The 17,593-nt window shown below is 45.7% G+C and overlaps 2 protein-coding genes across 3 annotated transcripts; one reads left to right on the forward strand and one right to left on the reverse strand.

The window, feature by feature from the left end:
• Positions 1–463: 463 nt before the first annotated feature.
• On the forward strand, positions 464–8,219 carry LOC121543582 (protein MCM10 homolog). Of its 2 annotated transcripts, none has more exons than XM_041853579.1 (18): positions 464–550; positions 958–1,008; positions 1,114–1,413; positions 1,625–1,828; positions 2,077–2,437; positions 2,559–2,724; positions 2,963–3,130; positions 3,244–3,360; positions 3,618–3,814; positions 5,137–5,231; positions 5,334–5,441; positions 5,664–6,016; positions 6,172–6,304; positions 6,404–6,534; positions 6,756–6,869; positions 7,269–7,414; positions 7,528–7,570; positions 7,697–8,219. In XM_041853579.1, the coding sequence occupies exons 2-18, from the start codon at positions 1,002–1,004 to the stop codon at positions 7,778–7,780; spliced, it is 2,727 nt and encodes a 908-aa protein (XP_041709513.1). In that variant the 5' UTR covers positions 464–550; positions 958–1,001; the 3' UTR covers positions 7,781–8,219. The 2 variants fall into 2 exon arrangements, with proteins under 2 accessions (XP_041709513.1, XP_041709514.1); XM_041853580.1 differs by having other exon boundaries at positions 2,080–2,437.
• A 596-nt stretch (positions 8,220–8,815) lies between these two features.
• ucmaa (upper zone of growth plate and cartilage matrix associated a) lies at positions 8,816–12,655 on the reverse strand. The gene is made up of 5 exons (XM_041851894.2): positions 12,553–12,655; positions 12,255–12,329; positions 12,072–12,167; positions 9,789–9,887; positions 8,816–9,404 (listed from the first exon to the last, which is right to left on the reverse strand). Exons 1-5 carry the CDS (start codon positions 12,608–12,610, stop codon positions 9,316–9,318), a joined length of 417 nt encoding a protein of 138 aa, XP_041707828.1. The 5' UTR covers positions 12,611–12,655; the 3' UTR covers positions 8,816–9,315.
• Between the last annotated feature and the right edge of the window lie 4,938 nt (positions 12,656–17,593).

Here is a 17,593-nt window from a genome sequence, read left to right on the forward strand (position 1 = left end):
TATATATATATATATATATAGAAACAGAATCTACTTTATATCTATGGTACCCACTACCTGCAGATGTTTGTTCAGTCAGTGCTATCAGGGCTCCTTGGGACGTCCCTACCCTAATCTCTTACCTTTACCTAAGCCATTCAACTTCAATATGGTAGGGACGTCCCAAGGATTCGCGATAGCACAGACCATGTTTGTCAACATTCACCAACTTTGTTTATATATTAGCACAGCGGCTGTAGCCTATATTTAAAGGAGCCATGCCTACTTTAGGGGCACCAGTCAATAAAATGAAATAAACGTATCAAATCATGTGTATAATGATTTCAATTTTGTTTTTCTTTAGTCAACTAGGTATACACTTCTTTTATGATTTTATTGGCGATATGTGAGTGTAAACTTATACCACAATTTTTCTGGACAGGCAAAATAGTAGGCACTATTATATTTGATAGGGGTCCTTCGTTTAGCGCCAGATTTCAGTTCTTTCTCAGCAGTATTTTGAAGAAACGAAGATAGCTAGCTAGAGAAGTCCCTGAAACCATCAAATAAGGTGAAAAATATAATTATTTGCAAGAAAATGTTTTCTTGGTCACTACACAAAAAGTATACAATCGACAACGTAATTATACCTCCAAGTGACATTGTTGCTGGCCGTGTGATACACACTGTCACTGCTTGCTACATTGTTGCTATCCCGGCTTTCGCACTGTGTGGAGTGGAGATCATATTCACCATTTGTTTTCTAGCTTGCTCTACGTTTTGTTGCTAGTATAAGCATTGTGAAAAATCGGATAGCTTACTTGTTTCGATGTCAGCAGGAAACAGATCATGGGAGAGAATATACAGAATGGGAATTGTGAAGCTAGCCGTGTCCATAAATAACAGTTCATGACATGTCAATAAACACTTGTGTCTTCGGGATATAACTGTTAAAATACCTGTATTTTTCATTCCTAGATCTTCTTTTTAATCGGGAAGGCTTGATCTTAAAATTCCAGGAAATGGATGGTAAGGGATACAACTCGTGTGTTTGGTGAGGGTGGGGTGGGGGCATAATCAATATATGGCTTTGATCAAAACAAAACTCTATAACACTGTGTGTGTGTGTGTCAGGCGACGATGACCTGGACCTTCTAACAGCGCTGCTGGCTGAGAACGAGGCTGGAGAGGAGGAGCAGCAGGCTAGCCAGGAAGCAGAGGACAACCTAGATGACCTGTTTGACAACGATGACGATGAAGAGTACAGGGAGGGACTTGAAGAAGACGGGGAGGGTGGGGAGAGGGAGGAAGAGGATGGAGCTGTTGCTCTCTTTGGAGATGTGGATGACATTGAAGAGGAGGAAGAAGTTAAAACACAGCCGTCTGGAGGGAAGGCTCCTGACAACCTCAATAAATCCCAAGAAGATTTACAAGGTTTGTCCACAAGGAGTTCAGTACCTTAAAATGATTATGATAGCGCTACATCATAGCATTAACTCCTATAGTATGTATACAGTACATTTTTCTAAAATGCAGATACCTATTCTTAAAGTCTGTCAGCTTCACACGCTGTCTCCTTTGCTTTTTAATTAATGGCAGCTTTCTGGTTCTAATCTTATTTGGTTGTGTTTCTGTGTGTTCTCAGAGGAGCTGAGGCGTATGCAGGAGCAGATGCAGAGGCTGCAGCAGCAGCTAGAGGCCTCCCAGAAGAGCTCTGCAGCCACCTCTACCCCAAACAGGGTCCCAGGAACAAAGACACCTTCTAAACCTAACACTCCCTCACAGGGTCCCCCCAAGCAGAGCTCCTCCAAGCCAGTTCGTCCAACACAGAAGACCAAGCCCCAAGCAGGTATTGCTTTCATACGTTTTTTTAGCCCAGGTAGTTCCATTGAGTTTCAGAATGTATTCAAATCATCCTAGACAGCTGCATATTACACAATCCTTAAGTCAAAGCTGACCATACAGGAACAACATACAGGAACACAGTAGCGACTTACTATGTCATGTAAGGAGCATCTGTGTGTAAAGTGTAATAGGCGAGGGTGGTGCCTGTGTATGTGTGTTTTGAGGCATCTCTTCATCTGTTGTTTTTGACAGTAGGAAAGCCCTCGTCTGCCCCAGACAGAGGAGACAGTACCAAGCTACAGGAGTCCTCCGACTTCACCGCTCAACTCAACAACGCTGACCTGTTCAAACGCAAAGGTCAAAGGACAGCTCACCAGGTCCAACCCAGCACCACAGCAGCTGCTACAGACAGCAGAGGTCCATTGGTGGAGATTAAGACTCACAGCTCCTTCCAGCCAATTGTAAGCAGTAGTAAGACCAATAGTACTGTACGTTCTTCGCTACCTTCCCAGTCCAATGCGGCTGCAGCCCTGTCCGCCGTACGACAGGCCAATCCCCTTCCATCTCTCCCTAAAGACGTCGCCATCGAGAAGTACTCTGGACTGCGGCTGAGGTCAGAGCACACACACACACCTCTTTCGCACACACACTCATCTACCTATAACACGCATAAGCACTCCAAGGTTTCTTGTCTGAAGCTCAGATCTGGATTCTGATTGGTTCATTGGTTTCAGGCGACCACGCGTGTCCTCCACGGAGATGGATCGTAAGATGGCCGACCGCAAGCTGATTCGGCTCTCCCAGTTGCCTGAGCGCCTGGCCCGGGAGAAGCTGGAGGAGAGTGACTGGGTCACCTTCGCTGTGCTGGTCAACAAAGCCACACCGCAGAGCAACAGCAGTGTAAGACCAGAATTACCCCCGCTATACTGTATACCAACATACAACTTCAACATCTACAGTAGGTCAATGATCATTTGGTGTTATAGACATGGACACTCAGTGCTCCAGAAGTATGTAAGGTTGACCAATGTTCATTAAAAAAAGTCATTGACTTGACAAGAAGTGGGCCTACCTGTATTCATTTCATATTGGTCAGAGATAGCAGCACTAAGACTTGTCTCCCTCCCTCCTCTCACAGGGTAAGACGTTCAGCATCTGGAAGCTGTCTGACCTCCATGACCTGGAAGTGTACGTGTCTCTCTTTCTGTTTGGGGATGTGCATAAGGAGCACTGGAAGACTGAGCCAGGCACCGTCATGGGCATCCTCAACCCCAACCCCATGAAGGCCAAAGACGGATATGACGGGGTGAGTGTGTGTGTCTGTGTGTTTACTTTCTCTGTAGTGTGTGTAAGTGACATCCAAGGCGTTCTCACCATCTCTCTCTTCTCCCATCCCTTCTCTGTCTCTCTCTCTCCCAGGTGTCTCTGTCAGTGGATCACCATCAGAAGGTGTTGCTGATGGGGGAAGCTCAGGACTATGGCACCTGTAAGGCAGCCAAGAAGAACGGAGACCCCTGCTCTCAGATTGTCAACCTGGTGGGTTTTCCTTTACATCCAGAAACACACACAACCTGAACCACTCAACAGCTCCTCCATCCACTTGCTAACACACACTAACCCTCAGAACCGACCTAAAGGCTGATCGGTGTCATTCATATCTACTGTATCAGTCATATACTATCACCAAATAGAGAGAGGGACATTTGAGAACTTGTGAAGTGACATAGTTGAAAGCGTTTCTCTGCAGTAGAAGTGTGTAGGACTGTTCTCATGTGCCATCTCTCTCTCTACAGTATGAGTGCCAGTACTGCCAGTATCATGTCAAGGCCCAGTATAAGAAGATGAGTGCCCAGCGGGCCGAGCTGCAGTCCTCTTTCTCAGGGAAGGCCACAGGGAAGGTCAAGGGGAAGGTCAACAGCCTGAAGGAACGACTCTGTCAGACCGGCTTCCACTACGGAGGCATGTCCTCACCAGCCTGCGCTGCCGCACTGTGAGTGTGTGTGTGTGTGTGTGTGTGTCGGGAGTGAATATTGTGTGCATGTGTGTGTTCGTTGTTCAGTGTGTTTACCTACGTAGGCTACTTTTCATTTAAACGTTTAAATTCGCTAGTCCATCGAGCCATCTCCCGCTAGAATGAACGATATGCATCTTCTAGTGATCTATAGATAGGACAGGCGCCTGTCAGTCACAAAGTGAGCGACGACAGGGAAACGCAGTCTGCTTTCTGTCCCACTCCCGGTACAATTTGTGCTCACTGTGGTTGGTTGCAGTCAAATTTCTTTACACAGAGGAGGGAGAGAGCATGATGCTCGTGAATTTGCACGTCCCATGTAATGTGTAAGTGGTAACGATGAGTTGAAATCCACTTAGCCAAATTATTGTTTTCTGGCACATTTATTTATTTTCTTTTGCGTGTTTCACATAGCCAGCCACACAGAGTCTGGGCACATAGGCTATTTACTGTGCTTTGATTGACAACTGAACAGCAAGTGTTGACTAGTTTATAAAAGGGGTGGAACTGACTGAATAAAGTAGATCTCCTATATCCCTTTGCCATTCATAAATCATGCAATGTGGTTATATGTCCATGGTATCGCATCGGACAAGTAAACCAAAGGATTTCCTAGGTTTCCTTTGCTAGGATGTCGGGGCTTGCCAGACAGTGAGGCTAAAGTGAGTGACTCTCGTCTCGTCAGTCAGTGTAGCCTACCCAATGGCATCGGTGAGAGAGCTGGTCATTTGGCTCCCTTATTTGCATAGACTACTGGTATGCCTAGGCTTTTTGGCGATTATCTGCAGATAATTTATGAAAACATTTGATGAAGATGGTGAATCATCACTGCAAGAACATTAGGTAGTGGAGAGCCTCATTCTGGTCCAAATATGATAATTAGGGCCCTCACGGAATTCAGGCATTAAAACGGAATTCAACAATATTAAAAAATGTATTGACCATAGTATGGAATCATCTAAATGTATTGAACATTTATTAATTTGCCCAAGTTTATCATAATACATGAACAGAATGCAATACAACAACACATTTTTCTAATCTGGGAGGTAAACTCGATAATGTATTCGATCATTTGGCTGTGTATTTCAGATGGAATCAAGGCATTAGACTGTACCAGAGTCCACCAAAATAGAGCTCCTTCGGCAAAAAATGTAGAACCCTGGATGGTTACTTTTTCTATTTGGCTGGCTACTCTATGTAGTTGTTGAAAACACTGCTCTAAGTCTTTGTCTGCACTGTGAGTCAGTATGTGTGTTTTTGTATTGTGTTCACGTATGTACATCTCCATTCCTGTCTAGGTCTGCGTCTGGCCCTAAGAAGCCCACCCAGACCACTCTAGGGAACCTGTTTGTGAAGGGATCAAACCAGCTGGCCAGCCAGGCCAAGAGACTGGGTAAGACTGGGGGAGATGGAGGGACTGTAAGGGAGGGACTGAGCGGGGGCGAGAGAGGTTTAAGGTTGGTGCTCTTTCTTTATGTGTTTGATTGTTTTTCAGCCATGAAGTCTAACGAGGTATCTGGCTGCTCAGACGACTTCAAGGACCTGTTATCCATGCCTACCCCGGGAGCCCTCCAACTAAAGAGACACCTCACCAAACCCCCAGGTAACTGGCTCACTCAAGCAGACCAGACCAAACCCATGAACACATCAGATGGGCGATCTGGAGACTAGAGAAAGACAGATCTTTTAAAAGGACAAACTTGGTGTGTATTCTCCCTGCTTGTCAGTGCATTAGAATTACTGTATATCATATTTTTCTCTCTTCTACCCCCCTTTTCTTTCTCTCTTCTTCCACCTTCTCTTCCTTCCTCCCTCACTCCCCCAGGTTCCAAGGGCTCGGCCGGTGCAGGGGTCCAGTCCATCTCTGCCTCTGACCTCCTGAAGCAGCAGAAACAGCAGCAGAAGCAGCTCTTAGAGAACCGCAGACGCCGGGCAGAAGAGATCCAGCAGAGGGTCCTCCAGAACTCAGGCAAAGCGGGGGTCCCCGGGGCCTCTCCCCCATCTAGGGGGGCCCTCCTGTCCCCCAAATCTGCCTCAGAGGTCCCCAACGCCACCCAGAGCCCCGCCGCCCCCCACACTCCAACACTGGGGAGGGGTTTCAACGAGGGAGATGATATCTTGTTCTTTGACCACACCCCTCCTCCACCTCCGGCAGCACACAGCCTATCAGCTGCCAAGGTAAGTGGTGCTCGTCCTATCACATGCTTTCATGCTTAGCGTACACTGTTGCGCTGTTGATTTGACTGTAGAATGTGATGTCATAGAGATGCTAGAGTTCAAAAGTCACAGAGGTTGGAGGTTAAAGGTGAAGCTGCCCCTCTCCTTCTCTCTAGTTGGCTGCTCTGAAGAAGCTGAGAGTGAAGGGGGCTGGGCTGGCCAAAGAAGACCCCAACGCTGTGAAAAGGAAGAGGAGAAACAGCACTGACATCACCACCAGGGTGCAGAAGAACCTGTCCTCGCCCGATGGTACACACCTGAGCACACACACACACAGACACACACACACACACACACACAAAGAGAGTCCCTGTTCTTACTCATCCTCTGTGATCTGCCTCTGTACAGGTGAACAGTCTGGGGCCAAGGAGGAGGAGCCAGCCCAGAAGAAGAGGCGGGAACAAATGGACTACGTCCAATCAGAGGAGTTCAAGAAAATCCTCAACACCAAGTCCCGCCACGGGGCCGAGCTACAGGCGGTGAGTCAGCAATTCCGTAAACATAGCAGCCTAGTGTAACTGCTCCCTTTTCTGAGTAACAGTGTAATGAATCCCCCTTATCTCTAGGCTAGTGTTATAATAGTTCCTCTCTCCTTAGGCAGAGTACCAGCTGCAGGTGTGCTACTTTGACCGCCTGGTGTAACAATGTAATGATTCCCCCTTTCCCTAGTCCAGGGTTAATAGTTCCTATCTCTCTTTAGGCGGAGTATCAGCAGCAGGAGCGCTACTTTGACCCCCTGGTGAAGAAGGAGGCGATGGAGGAGAAGATGAGGAACATCAGAGAGCAGAAGTGTCGAGCCGTCAGCTGTAAAAAGGTCAGTGTCCAAACAGAGGTCTTATTCACTACTGTCATCATCTATCCTGCAGTTTAAATCACCAGTTAACCACCAAACCAAACCAACGGCTTTATTCTGTTGAGTCAAAATCTACTCCATCTGGGATTTGAACCATCAGTTTTCCTTTATGGTAGTCAGATAAAAGCCACAACTCCCAACACCTCATAATTTCCCCAATGGGCCAACTAGCAATTTAGACTGGTACGATTAATGGTCCCAATGGCGTGCGTACACCTAGCATGATAGCAGATCGGGCCAGACTGCTCAGAATTCTAATTCACCTACTAACAACATTATTTAATCAGACCAATATAACTGCGTCTTTACGGCTTAGTACAGATACATATTTATCTGTGTTTATCTATGTCTTGTCTCCAGTGTAAGTACACATACTTCAAGCCTGCTGATCGCTGTGTGGAGGAGAAGCATGAGCTGCAGTGGCACGACGCCACCAAACGCTTCTTCAAGTGCCCCTGTGGACAGAGAGCCATCGCACTGGACCGCCTGCCACACAAACACTGCAGGTGATACACATACACACACACACACTACAGTTGAGAAGCACACTCTCAAACACAATGCAGGTCACGTACTACTGCGTTCATCCGATATGATAATGCTGCGTTCTCTATTGCAGTAACTGTGGCCTGTTCAAATGGGAGAGAGACGGCATGTTGAAGGTAAGTGTTGCGTTATAGTAGGCTTGGAGTTCAGATGGACCCAAAGCGCTTCCTTCTCCCATCTGATTGGTTCTTGGTTTGACTACTACTTCCTGTTCCCTAACTGTTTCCTGTTCCTGTCCACAGGAGAAGTCGGGGCCAAAGATAGCAGGGGAGCTGCTGCAGCCTCGAGGTGGCGAACAGCCCAAGTTCCTCAACAGCATGCAGTAGCCCTCAGTCACTGACAATCACCTTCATCATTGTCTTCATCATATGAAGCGACTGCTGCTGGTGCCATTGGAGTGTCTTGTGTATATATATTTGCATGTTGTAGAGTGCTTTTTAAATGTCCTTTTAATGTTTTTTTTACTGTGGATGTAATTTTAAGTTGATTATGGATTTTAAATTGCTGGGTTTTGAATGGATTCAATTGTATTTCTGAGTGAGTTGTTCTCTCCTGCTGGGTTTCATGGGAATGTGCTGATTAAATCGTGCTGAGTGATTTACTAACAATCTGTTCCTTTTTCTGACTTGGGCTCGCTGGAAGAAATTGTGTCCTGTGCTATATTGTGTCCTTACAGTTTGATGGAGTTTTTAGACACATCCAAAATAGTAACAGGAGCTGGATAAAGAAAAGAAAGTACATAACAAATAAATTTAAAAAAAGGAATGTCTGCTCACTGTTTTGCTTCTCCCAAATGTGGTGATTTAATAGAGCTTGAAGTGATAGTCTGCCTCATCAAAATGATTAACAGTCGGTTGTATTGATCTAAGCAGGTGGTATAGAACACATCCTCTGTCAACCACACCATGTGACCAGGTTATGGATGGAATAAAGGAACAAACAGGCACTAGTTAAACTCCTGAGGTAGAGACCTGTCTGTCAGTGTCCTTTTAGTTAGACTTCTCTCCTTTCCTCTCCAGTTTTCTCCTTTCTCTCTCCCTCTCTCTGTCTCTCCTCTGCCCAGTGCTGTCTAAAGTTGCAGCTGTGGAATGTTGGTAGTCTCGCATGGAATCCCAACATTTATCTCAGTCTGATGAGTTCCCCAGGACTCACTCACACACTTTCATTTAATCATCCCTTCTTCCTCCAGCTTCCCCTCTCTCTTTTCACCCTCTCGCTCTTTCTCCACCCTCCTTCAACTCTCTCTTTCTCTCACTCTCTCTCACACACATTTGATCCAGGTTATGAATCTAGGTGCTTAGGAAATCACCTCTGGTTTATCGACACTTTAATAATAACAGAAGCTCTGTACGCCAAAAAAGTACATTTTAGATTTTAGTATTGTCTTTATTGGTCTCTGTGGTTCTGAATTACAGTACAGGTTTCATATGTGATTACAGTTTGGTTACAATACAGAAAGGACAATACAGTTTGATACACAGACAGATGTGAAAGATACACAGACCACACCCAACAGTATACCACCCAGATACATGTACAAAGATAGAGACTGAAATAAGCATGTATAGAAATACATACACAATCACAACAGCCTCCTTTTTCGAACTTGACCTGCCCCACCCAAAGTCTTTAATATAAACGCTACAAAACTGCATTTTATCTACATAATATTACCATTTTAAATGATTGAGTGTAATAGTTTTGTACGTAAACCTTTTTACTCCTAGGTGAGTGATGGTTTGGCCATTTCCCATGGTCTTGTAAAGTCCGTCTGATAGGCTAGGTGTCTTAAGTGACACAGGGTCCTACCAATCACAGGCTGGTGCACTACGTTCTGATCCCCTTGGCCTATGGAGCATGCTCACCAACCGCGGGGATAACGGGGGTAGAGTCCATCATAGTTGAACTCACGCCACTGCTCTGTCTTCTCCCGTGTCCTCTCATCCTGCTCTGTGGATGGAGAGAGGAGAGCAGAGAGAGGGGAAAATAAAGGTTTTCTGTTTGTGGCAACCTTCAGAGTGTAGAACGCGGAGGACTAAGAAAGTGAATTTCTGTCCTTCATGTGAAACACTTCGGTTTACTTATGTGGGAGAATACCCTTTCCAGAAACATAATAGGCACAAGAACAACCACAAACCCAACAAATCCCTCTACAGTCGTGTGGTCAAAGTGTTCAGTGCAGCACACTGTGTGATAACTGTGATTAGACTCTGTGATTACTGCAGACAAATCAAGCTGTGGCGTTTACCACTAAGCGGTATAAGGGCCTGAGTTGAACCAAATGGTCAGTTATGGTTTAAACCTCATATTTGGAACAGAGATAGTCGGTCTTACCATCACGCTCCTCTTCCACATAGTTCTCAAACTCATTCCTCTGTTCGTCATAGTACTCCCTCCTCCTCTCATCAGCCGACAGCCTCACCCTCTGCTCAGCTACGGAGGGAGAGAGGGAGGGAGGAGGGGGAAAAGAGAGGGAAAGAAGGAGAGATGGAATAAGGTGTTATGGTCACTGAGGTAGAGTGACAGGTCTTGTCTTAGTTACGTAATGAACCTCGATCATGTTTGCCGCCAAACTTCCAACCTGTCCTCACCTCACACTTTCCTCAGGTCACACACTCGCCTGCAGGCAGTCCAACTCTATCATACAGTTTTTGGGAGAGATACTGTACCTGTTGCTTTATACACACGCACATGCACACGCACGCACACACACACACACACACACACACACACACACACACACACACACACACACACACACACACACACACACACAGACACACACACACACACACACACACACACACAGACAGACAGACAGACAGGTGCTGTGTACATTGGACACTAACCCTCATTGGGGTAATCACAGAAGTGTTAAGGTTACATCACAATATTTTGAGTACACACACACACACAACAAGAACAAACTCTGACTAGTAGGTTGTTTTCTTACAAAACGGTCTGTTGGAATGAGGCTTTGCAGAATGGAAACTTTCTCAGGTACTAGGCTTACTGGCTGTGTTTGCTATCTCTCTCTCTCTGTCTAATTCAAATCAATTCAAAGGGTTTTATTGGCATGGGAAACATATGTTCACCTTGCCAAAGCAAAAGTGAAATACACAATCAAAAATGAACAGTAAACATTACACTCACAAGTTTCAAAGGGATAGACACATTTCAAATGTCATATTATGGCTATGTACAGTGTTATAACGATGTGCAAATAGTTAAAGTACAAAATGGAAAATAAATCAACATAAATATGGATTGTATTTACAATGGTGTTTGTTCTTCACTGGTTGCCCTTTTCTTGTGGCAACAGGTCACACATCTCTCCCTCTCTCTCTCGCTCTCTCTCTCTCTCTCTCTCTCTCTGTCGTCGTGGCTGCAGACCTGCTCACGTGTCTTACTGTAACCCAATGGCCAAGTCAACAGACCTTTCCATTATCCTCCTCAGGTTTCTTCGCTTTCTTTTCTCTCTCTTATTTCATCTTATTCTCTCTCTCTCTCTCCACTATAATGGTTAATTGGTCCACACATTCCTGTCTCAGCTCCTGCAGTGCCTTTCCTGCTACCTGCGCATCACTCCCCTAACACGGTCACATCAAAGTCGTATACACACACACACACACACACACACCCTCATGTGCGCACACACACACATACACACATTCACACATACCCTCATGCACGTACACACACACACTACTCCCCCCTTCTCTCTCGTGCACACCCAGCGCCTCGGTGACTGGCTGGCAGGCGATATAAACGGTATTTTGCAACTGACGCTTTCCAGGAGTGTGGGCTTGTTTTCTCTGAGCGGTGGCCCAGAGAGGTGCACTGACAGGGGGAGAGCTGGAGCAGACGACAGCCTGTCTGTCTCTGGGACTGGCTGAGAGGGACAGAGAGGGAGAGAGGGAGAGAGAGGGAGAGAGGGAGAGAGAGAGAGAGAGAGAGAGAGAGAGAGAGAGAGAGAGAGAGAGAGAGAGAGAGAGAGAGAGAGAGAGAGAGGGAGAGAGAGAGAGAGAGAGAGGGGAGAGAGAGAGAGAGAGAGAGAGGGAGAGAGAGAGAGAGAGAGAGAGAGAGAGAGAGAGAGAGAGAGAGAGAGAGAGAGAGAGAGAGAGAGAGAGAGAGAGAGAGAGAGAGAGGGAGAGAGGCTGCTCCATACTACCCTGTGACTCCTTTTGCTGCCTCCAGCAATGGTGGTGTGTGTGTGTGTGTGTGTGTGTGTGTGTGTGTGTGTGTATTTGTGTGAAGCAGATGGATTCAAATGCTTTTAAGCTTTGGGAGCAGCTGCTAGCGATACACCTGTGGGAGATTTGGAGTCTTCAGTCTGCCCTCAGAGTTCACAGCCATGACCTCAAACCACACCACCCAACATTTTAATCCACAGACCATCAAATGATTAGCCTTTGAGTACACACACCCACACACACCACCAGCCTCTACAGAGTGCTGGAAACCTCCCAAAACAAGCTGTCCATAATGGCACCAGCAACTTCAACCACATGCAAACACTACCATCATCAACCCCCATGCCCCCTGTCCTGCCCTGCCCTGTCCTGCCCTGGCTCTGTCTCCATGGTAACACCCCATAGTGATGGTAAACAGCCTCACCGAGGACCTCCGCCTCATGTTTGGCCGAGCGCCGACTGCGCTTTTTGAAGAAGTTTGTTGCGTCCGCTTCGGGCATGAAGACTCGCCGCGCTGACCCTGGGGGCAGAGGGTAGCAGGTAAGGGTCAAAGAGGGTCATTGGGGTCACTCAGATTGGGAGGGGGTATGGAACATACGACACTCACCTTTGGGCTCTGCAGCTTTTCCATCTCTTCCATCTTTTCCATCTCTCACCGATGCACTCTCCACCCCGGTGAAGACTGGAAAAGAGAGAGGGAGGTTTTTGTCAATTTTACACTTGAGTTGATCAGAAGGCCTCGTTTTAGAACTTCTGAACATGCACCTTTCAAAAAAGGTCTCACCATAAACATCAAACCTTCACCATAGAAAAGTAAAACATGTCACCCACCATTTCCTCTCCCACACCTATCCTTGACCCCCGACCCCACCCCCAGCATGTCAACCCCCTATTGGGGTACTTACGTGTGAGGATGAGGAGGGTGGCGAGCAGAGAGAGAAAGACCAGATGAGTCCAGGACATGATGAAGAATACAGTGAAGCAGCGCTGCAAGCAGTGAAGTTATGAACTGAGAGAGAGAGAGAAAGAGAGGCGAGGGAGAGAGAGGGGAGGGAAGGAGAGTGTGGGTGTGAAGAGAAAGAGAAAGAGAGGGAGAGGGAGTTTTTGGGAGGGGGGACAGCTGGAATTTCATTCGCCCAGAGGAGGGGTGAAGAGGGGAGCATGACATACACTACCGTTTTAGAACACCTACTCATTCAAGGGTTTTTCTTTATTTTTACTATTTTCTACATTGTAGAATAACAGTGAAGAACTCAAAACTATGAAATAACACATATGGAATCATGTAGTAACCAAAAAAGTGTTCAACAAATCAAAATAGATTTTATATTTGAGATTCTTCAAATAGCCACCCTTGCCTTGATGACAGCTTTGCACACTCTTGGCATTCTCTCAACCAGCTTCATGAGGTAGTCACCTGGAATGCATTTAAATTAACAGGTGTTCCTTCTTAAAAGTTAATTTGTGGAATTTCTTTCCTTCTTAGTGCATTTGAGCCAATCTTTGTATTTGTATTTATTAAGGATCCCCAGTAGCTGCTGCCAAGGCAGCAGCTACTCTTCCTGGGGTCCTGCAACATTAAGGCAGTTATATACAATTTAAAATATTACATGACCTTATATTTCATAACACTTTACCCAATACATTTAGTGTGTTCCCTCAGACCACTACTCCACTATCACATATTTACAATACAACAACCATGTATACGTGTGTGTAGAGTGAGTGTCTATACAGTGGGGAGAACAAGTATTTCATACACTGCCGATTTTGCAGGTTTTCCTACTTACAAAGCATGTAGAGGTCTGTAATTTGTATCATAGGTACACTTCAACTGTGAGAGACAGAATCTAAAACAAAAATCCAGAAAATCACATTGTATGATTTTTAAGTAATTAATTAGCATTTTATTGCATGACATAAGTATTTGATACATCAGAAAAGCAGAACTTAATATTTGGTACAGAAACCTTTGTTTGCAATTACAGAGATCATACGTTTCCTGTAGGTCTTGACCAGGTTTGGACACACTGCAGCAGGGATTTTGGCCCACTCCTCCATACAGACCTTCTCCAGATCCTTCAGGTTTCGGGGCTGTCGCTGGGCAATACGGACTTTCAGCTCCCTCCAAAGATGGTCTATTGGGTTCAGGTCTGGAGACTGGCTAGGCCACTCCAGGACCTTGAGATGCTTCTTACGGAGCCACTCCTTAGTTGCCCTGGCTGTGTGTTTCGGGTCGTTGTCATGCTGGAAGACCCAGCCACGACCCATCTTCAATGCTCTTACTGAGGGAAGAAGGTTGTTGGCCAAGATCTCGTGATACATGGCCCCATCCACCCTCCCCTCAATACAGTGCAGTCGTCCTGTCCCCTTTGCAGAAAAGCATCCCCAAAGAATGATGTTTCCACCTCCATGCTTCACGGTAGGGATGGTGTTCTTGCGGTTGTACTCATCCTTCTTCTTCCTCCAAACACGGCGAGTGGAGTTTAGACCAAAAAGCTCTATTTTTGTCTCATCAGACCACATGACCTTCTCCCATTCCTCCTCTGGATCATCCAGATGGTCATTGGCAAACTTCAGATGGGTCTGGACATGCGCTGGCTTGAGCAGGGGGACCTTGCGTGTGCTGCAGGATTTTAATCCATGACGGCGTAGTGTGTTACTAATGGTTTTCTTTGAGACTGTGGTCCCAGCTCTCTTCAGGTCATTGACCAGGCCCTGCCGAGTAGTTCTGGTCTGATCCCTCACCTTCCTCATGATCATTGATGCCCCATGAGGTGAGATCTTGCATGGAGCCCCAGACCGAGGGTGATTGACCGTCATCTTGAACTTCTTCCATTTTCTAATAATTGCGCCAACAGTTGTTGCCTTCTCACCAAGCTGCTTGCCTATTGTCCTGTAGCCCATCCCAGCCTTGTGCAGGTCTACAATTTTATCCCTGATGTCCTTACACAGCTCTCTGGTCTTGGCCATTGTGGAGAGGTTGGAGTCTGTTTGATTGAGTGTGTGGACAGGTGTCTTTTATACAGGTAACGAGTTCAAACAGGTGCAGTTAATACAGGTAATGAGTGGAGAACAGGAGGGCTTCTTAAAGAAAAACGAACACGTCTGTGAGAGCCGGAATTCTTACTGGTTGGTAGGTGATCAAATACTTATGTCATGCAAATTTTCCCAAGTCCCTCTTTGTGGCACCTGACCACACTACTGAACAGTAGTCCAGGTGCGACAAAACTAGGGCCTGTAGGACCTGCCTTGTTGATAGTGTTGTTAAGAAGGCAGAGCAGCGCTTAACTATGGACATACTTCTCCTCATCTTAGCTACTGTTGTATTAATATGCTTTGACCATGACAGTCTACAATCCAGTGTTACTCCAAGCAGTTTAGTCACCTCAACTTGCTCAATTTCCACATTATTCATTACGAGATGTAGTTGAGGTTTAGGGTTTAGTGAATGATTTCACCCAATCAGTTGTGTTGTGACAAGGTAATGGGGGTATACAGAAGATAGCCCTATTTGGTAAAAGTCCATATTATGGCAAGAACAGTTCAAATAAGCAAAGAGAAACTACAGTCCATCAATAACTACAGAAACCACAGTCAATCCGGAAAATTTCAAGAACTTTGGACATTTCTTCAAGTGCAGTCGCAAAAACCATCATGCGCTGTGTTGAAACTGTCTCTCATGAAGACCGCCACAGGAATGGAAGATCCAGAGTTACCTCTGCTGCAGAGGATAAGTTCATTAGAGTTACCAGCCTCAGAAATTGCAGCCCAAATAAATGCTTTACAGAGTTCAAGTAACAGACACATCTCAACATCAACTGTTCATAGGAGACTGTGGGAATCAGGCCTTCATGGTCGAATTGCTGCAAATAAACCATTACTAAAGGACACCAATAAGAAGAATAGACTTGCTTGGGCCAAGAAACACGAGCAATGGACATTAGACTTGTGGAAATTTGTCCTTTGGTCTGGAGTCCAAATTTGAGATTTTTGGTTCCAACCGCTGTGTCTTTGTGAGACGCGGTGTGGGTGAACAGATGATCTCCACATGTGTATTTCCCACCGTAAAGCATGAATGAGGAGGTGTTATGGTGTGTGGGTGCTTTGCCGGTGACACTGTCTGTGACACACTTAACCAGCATGGCTACCACAGCATTCTGCAGCGATACGCCATCCCATATGGTTTGGGCTTAGTGGGACTATCATTTGTTTTTCTACAGGACAATGACCCAACACACCTACAGGCTGTGTAAGGGCTATTTTACCAAGAAGGAGAGTGATGGAGTGCAGCATCAGATGACCTGGCCTCCACAATCCCCTGTCCTCAACCAAATTGAGATGGTTTGGGATGAGTCGGACCGCAGAGTGAAGGAAAAGCAGCCAACAAGTGCTCATCATATGTGGGAACTCCTTCAAGACAGTTGGAAAAGCATTCCAGGTGAAGCTGGTTGAGAGAATGCCAAGAGTGTGCAAAGCTGTCATCAAGGCAAAGGGTGGCTATTTGAAGAATCTCAAATATACTTTTTTGGTTACTACATGATTCCATATGTGTTATTTCATAGTTTGATGTCTTCACTATTATTCTACAATGTAGAAAATAGTAAAAATAAAGAAAAATCAATGAATCAGTAGGTGTTCTAAAACTTTTGACCGGTAGTGTATAACCTGAGCCAGAATCTGTCGTTACTGAGAGACATTTGAGAACGCACAAGAAAAATCTGCAGTGCAATAAGCTTGATGCACTTTAAAGATCATTTGAACAATAAGCTTGATGCACTAAAGATCATTTGAACTTCTAAACAAAATGTTTCATGCAGAAGAGAGGGAGAAGGGATGATGGAGAGAGAGAGAAGGATGAGAGACGTAAAGGAGAAGGAGAGGGCGAGTGAGAAAGAGCAGAGGCAGAGATTGTCTTACATTACACCTCTCAAATCATAAGGGTGTCACTGATCTAAATCATGGTATAAGAGCCACACACAGCATAGGGAGTGTGTGTGTGGTTTTCTCCGGGTTACTGATCTGGGGTCAGTTCAGGCCAATGAGGACACATCTTTCATCACTGTCCAATCAGTGACCAGGGTCTCACTGGAGATGCCAAAGCTGCTTTTGGATCCCTTAGTTTGTACATGTGAAGATTAAACTGTGTTTGTCTGTGTGTTAACTTCCTGTGTGTGTCCATCTGTTTTACTGTGTGTGTGCATATGTTTTCTCCCTGAGGAGAAGCAGGTGTGTGTGTTTCGTGTTGATGCATGCCAGCCTTGCCAGGCCTGGGCAAATGCAAAGCAACAGAGCCCATTAACCACTCTGGTATGGATGATCTCAGTACTGTGCATTGCCCCGATGGGCACTGCTCCCATAAGTTACAAACAATGTGCTATATCCTCCACAGGAGGTTGGTGGCACCTTAATTGGGGAGGATGGGTTCATGGTAATGGCTGGAGCGGAATCTGTGGAATGGTATCAAATATATCAAACACATGGTTTCCTTGTGTTTGATGCCATTCTATTAGCGCCGTTCCAGCCATTACTATGAGCCGTCCTCCCTTTAGCAGCCTCCACTGACATTACCCTCATATGAACTCACACAACTTATTCACACACAAATGGTAAGTCTGAAAAAATATCTGACTGTAATTATAGCATCAGTTAGTGTAGTTCCTTCCCTGTCAACCTGTTTATGGTCTAGTTTCCTTTTTTTCAAACCTGGTTTATGACCTTTCACCCCAGGTGTGTGATGGTGTATGACACTTGCGGTGAGTATGATGCATAGGAGAAGGTGAGTGTTTTTGTTGTACCTCTCTCACACACACACATACACACACACACACACACACACACACACACACACACACACACACACACACACACACACACTGACACAAACAGGTATGGATTGGCAAGCAGGAAATCTCAAATCAAATGTTATTTGTCACAAGCTTCGTA

Source organism: Coregonus clupeaformis, chromosome 20, assembly GCF_020615455.1.
Source record: "Coregonus clupeaformis isolate EN_2021a chromosome 20, ASM2061545v1, whole genome shotgun sequence".
Classification (NCBI taxonomy): domain Eukaryota; kingdom Metazoa; phylum Chordata; class Actinopteri; order Salmoniformes; family Salmonidae; genus Coregonus; species Coregonus clupeaformis.

Bases quoted from the DNA above. Each gene is read 5' to 3' on its own strand.
- LOC121543582 (XM_041853579.1), top strand. The intron at 2,725-2,962 runs GTAAGACCAGAA...CTCCTCTCACAG, and splicing joins CACCGCAGAGCAACAGCAGT to GGTAAGACGTTCAGCATCTG. The intron at 3,815-5,136 runs GTGAGTGTGTGT...ATTCCTGTCTAG, and splicing joins CCAGCCTGCGCTGCCGCACT to GTCTGCGTCTGGCCCTAAGA.
- ucmaa (XM_041851894.2), bottom strand. From the start codon at position 12,610: ATGTCCTGGACTCATCTGGTCTTTCTCTCTCTGCTCGCCACCCTCCTC. The intron at 12,168-12,254 runs GTGAGTGTCGTA...CTCTGCCCCCAG, and splicing joins AAAAGCTGCAGAGCCCAAAG to GGTCAGCGCGGCGAGTCTTC. The intron at 9,405-9,788 runs GTAAGACCGACT...CTCCATCCACAG, and splicing joins TGTGGAAGAGGAGCGTGATG to AGCAGGATGAGAGGACACGG.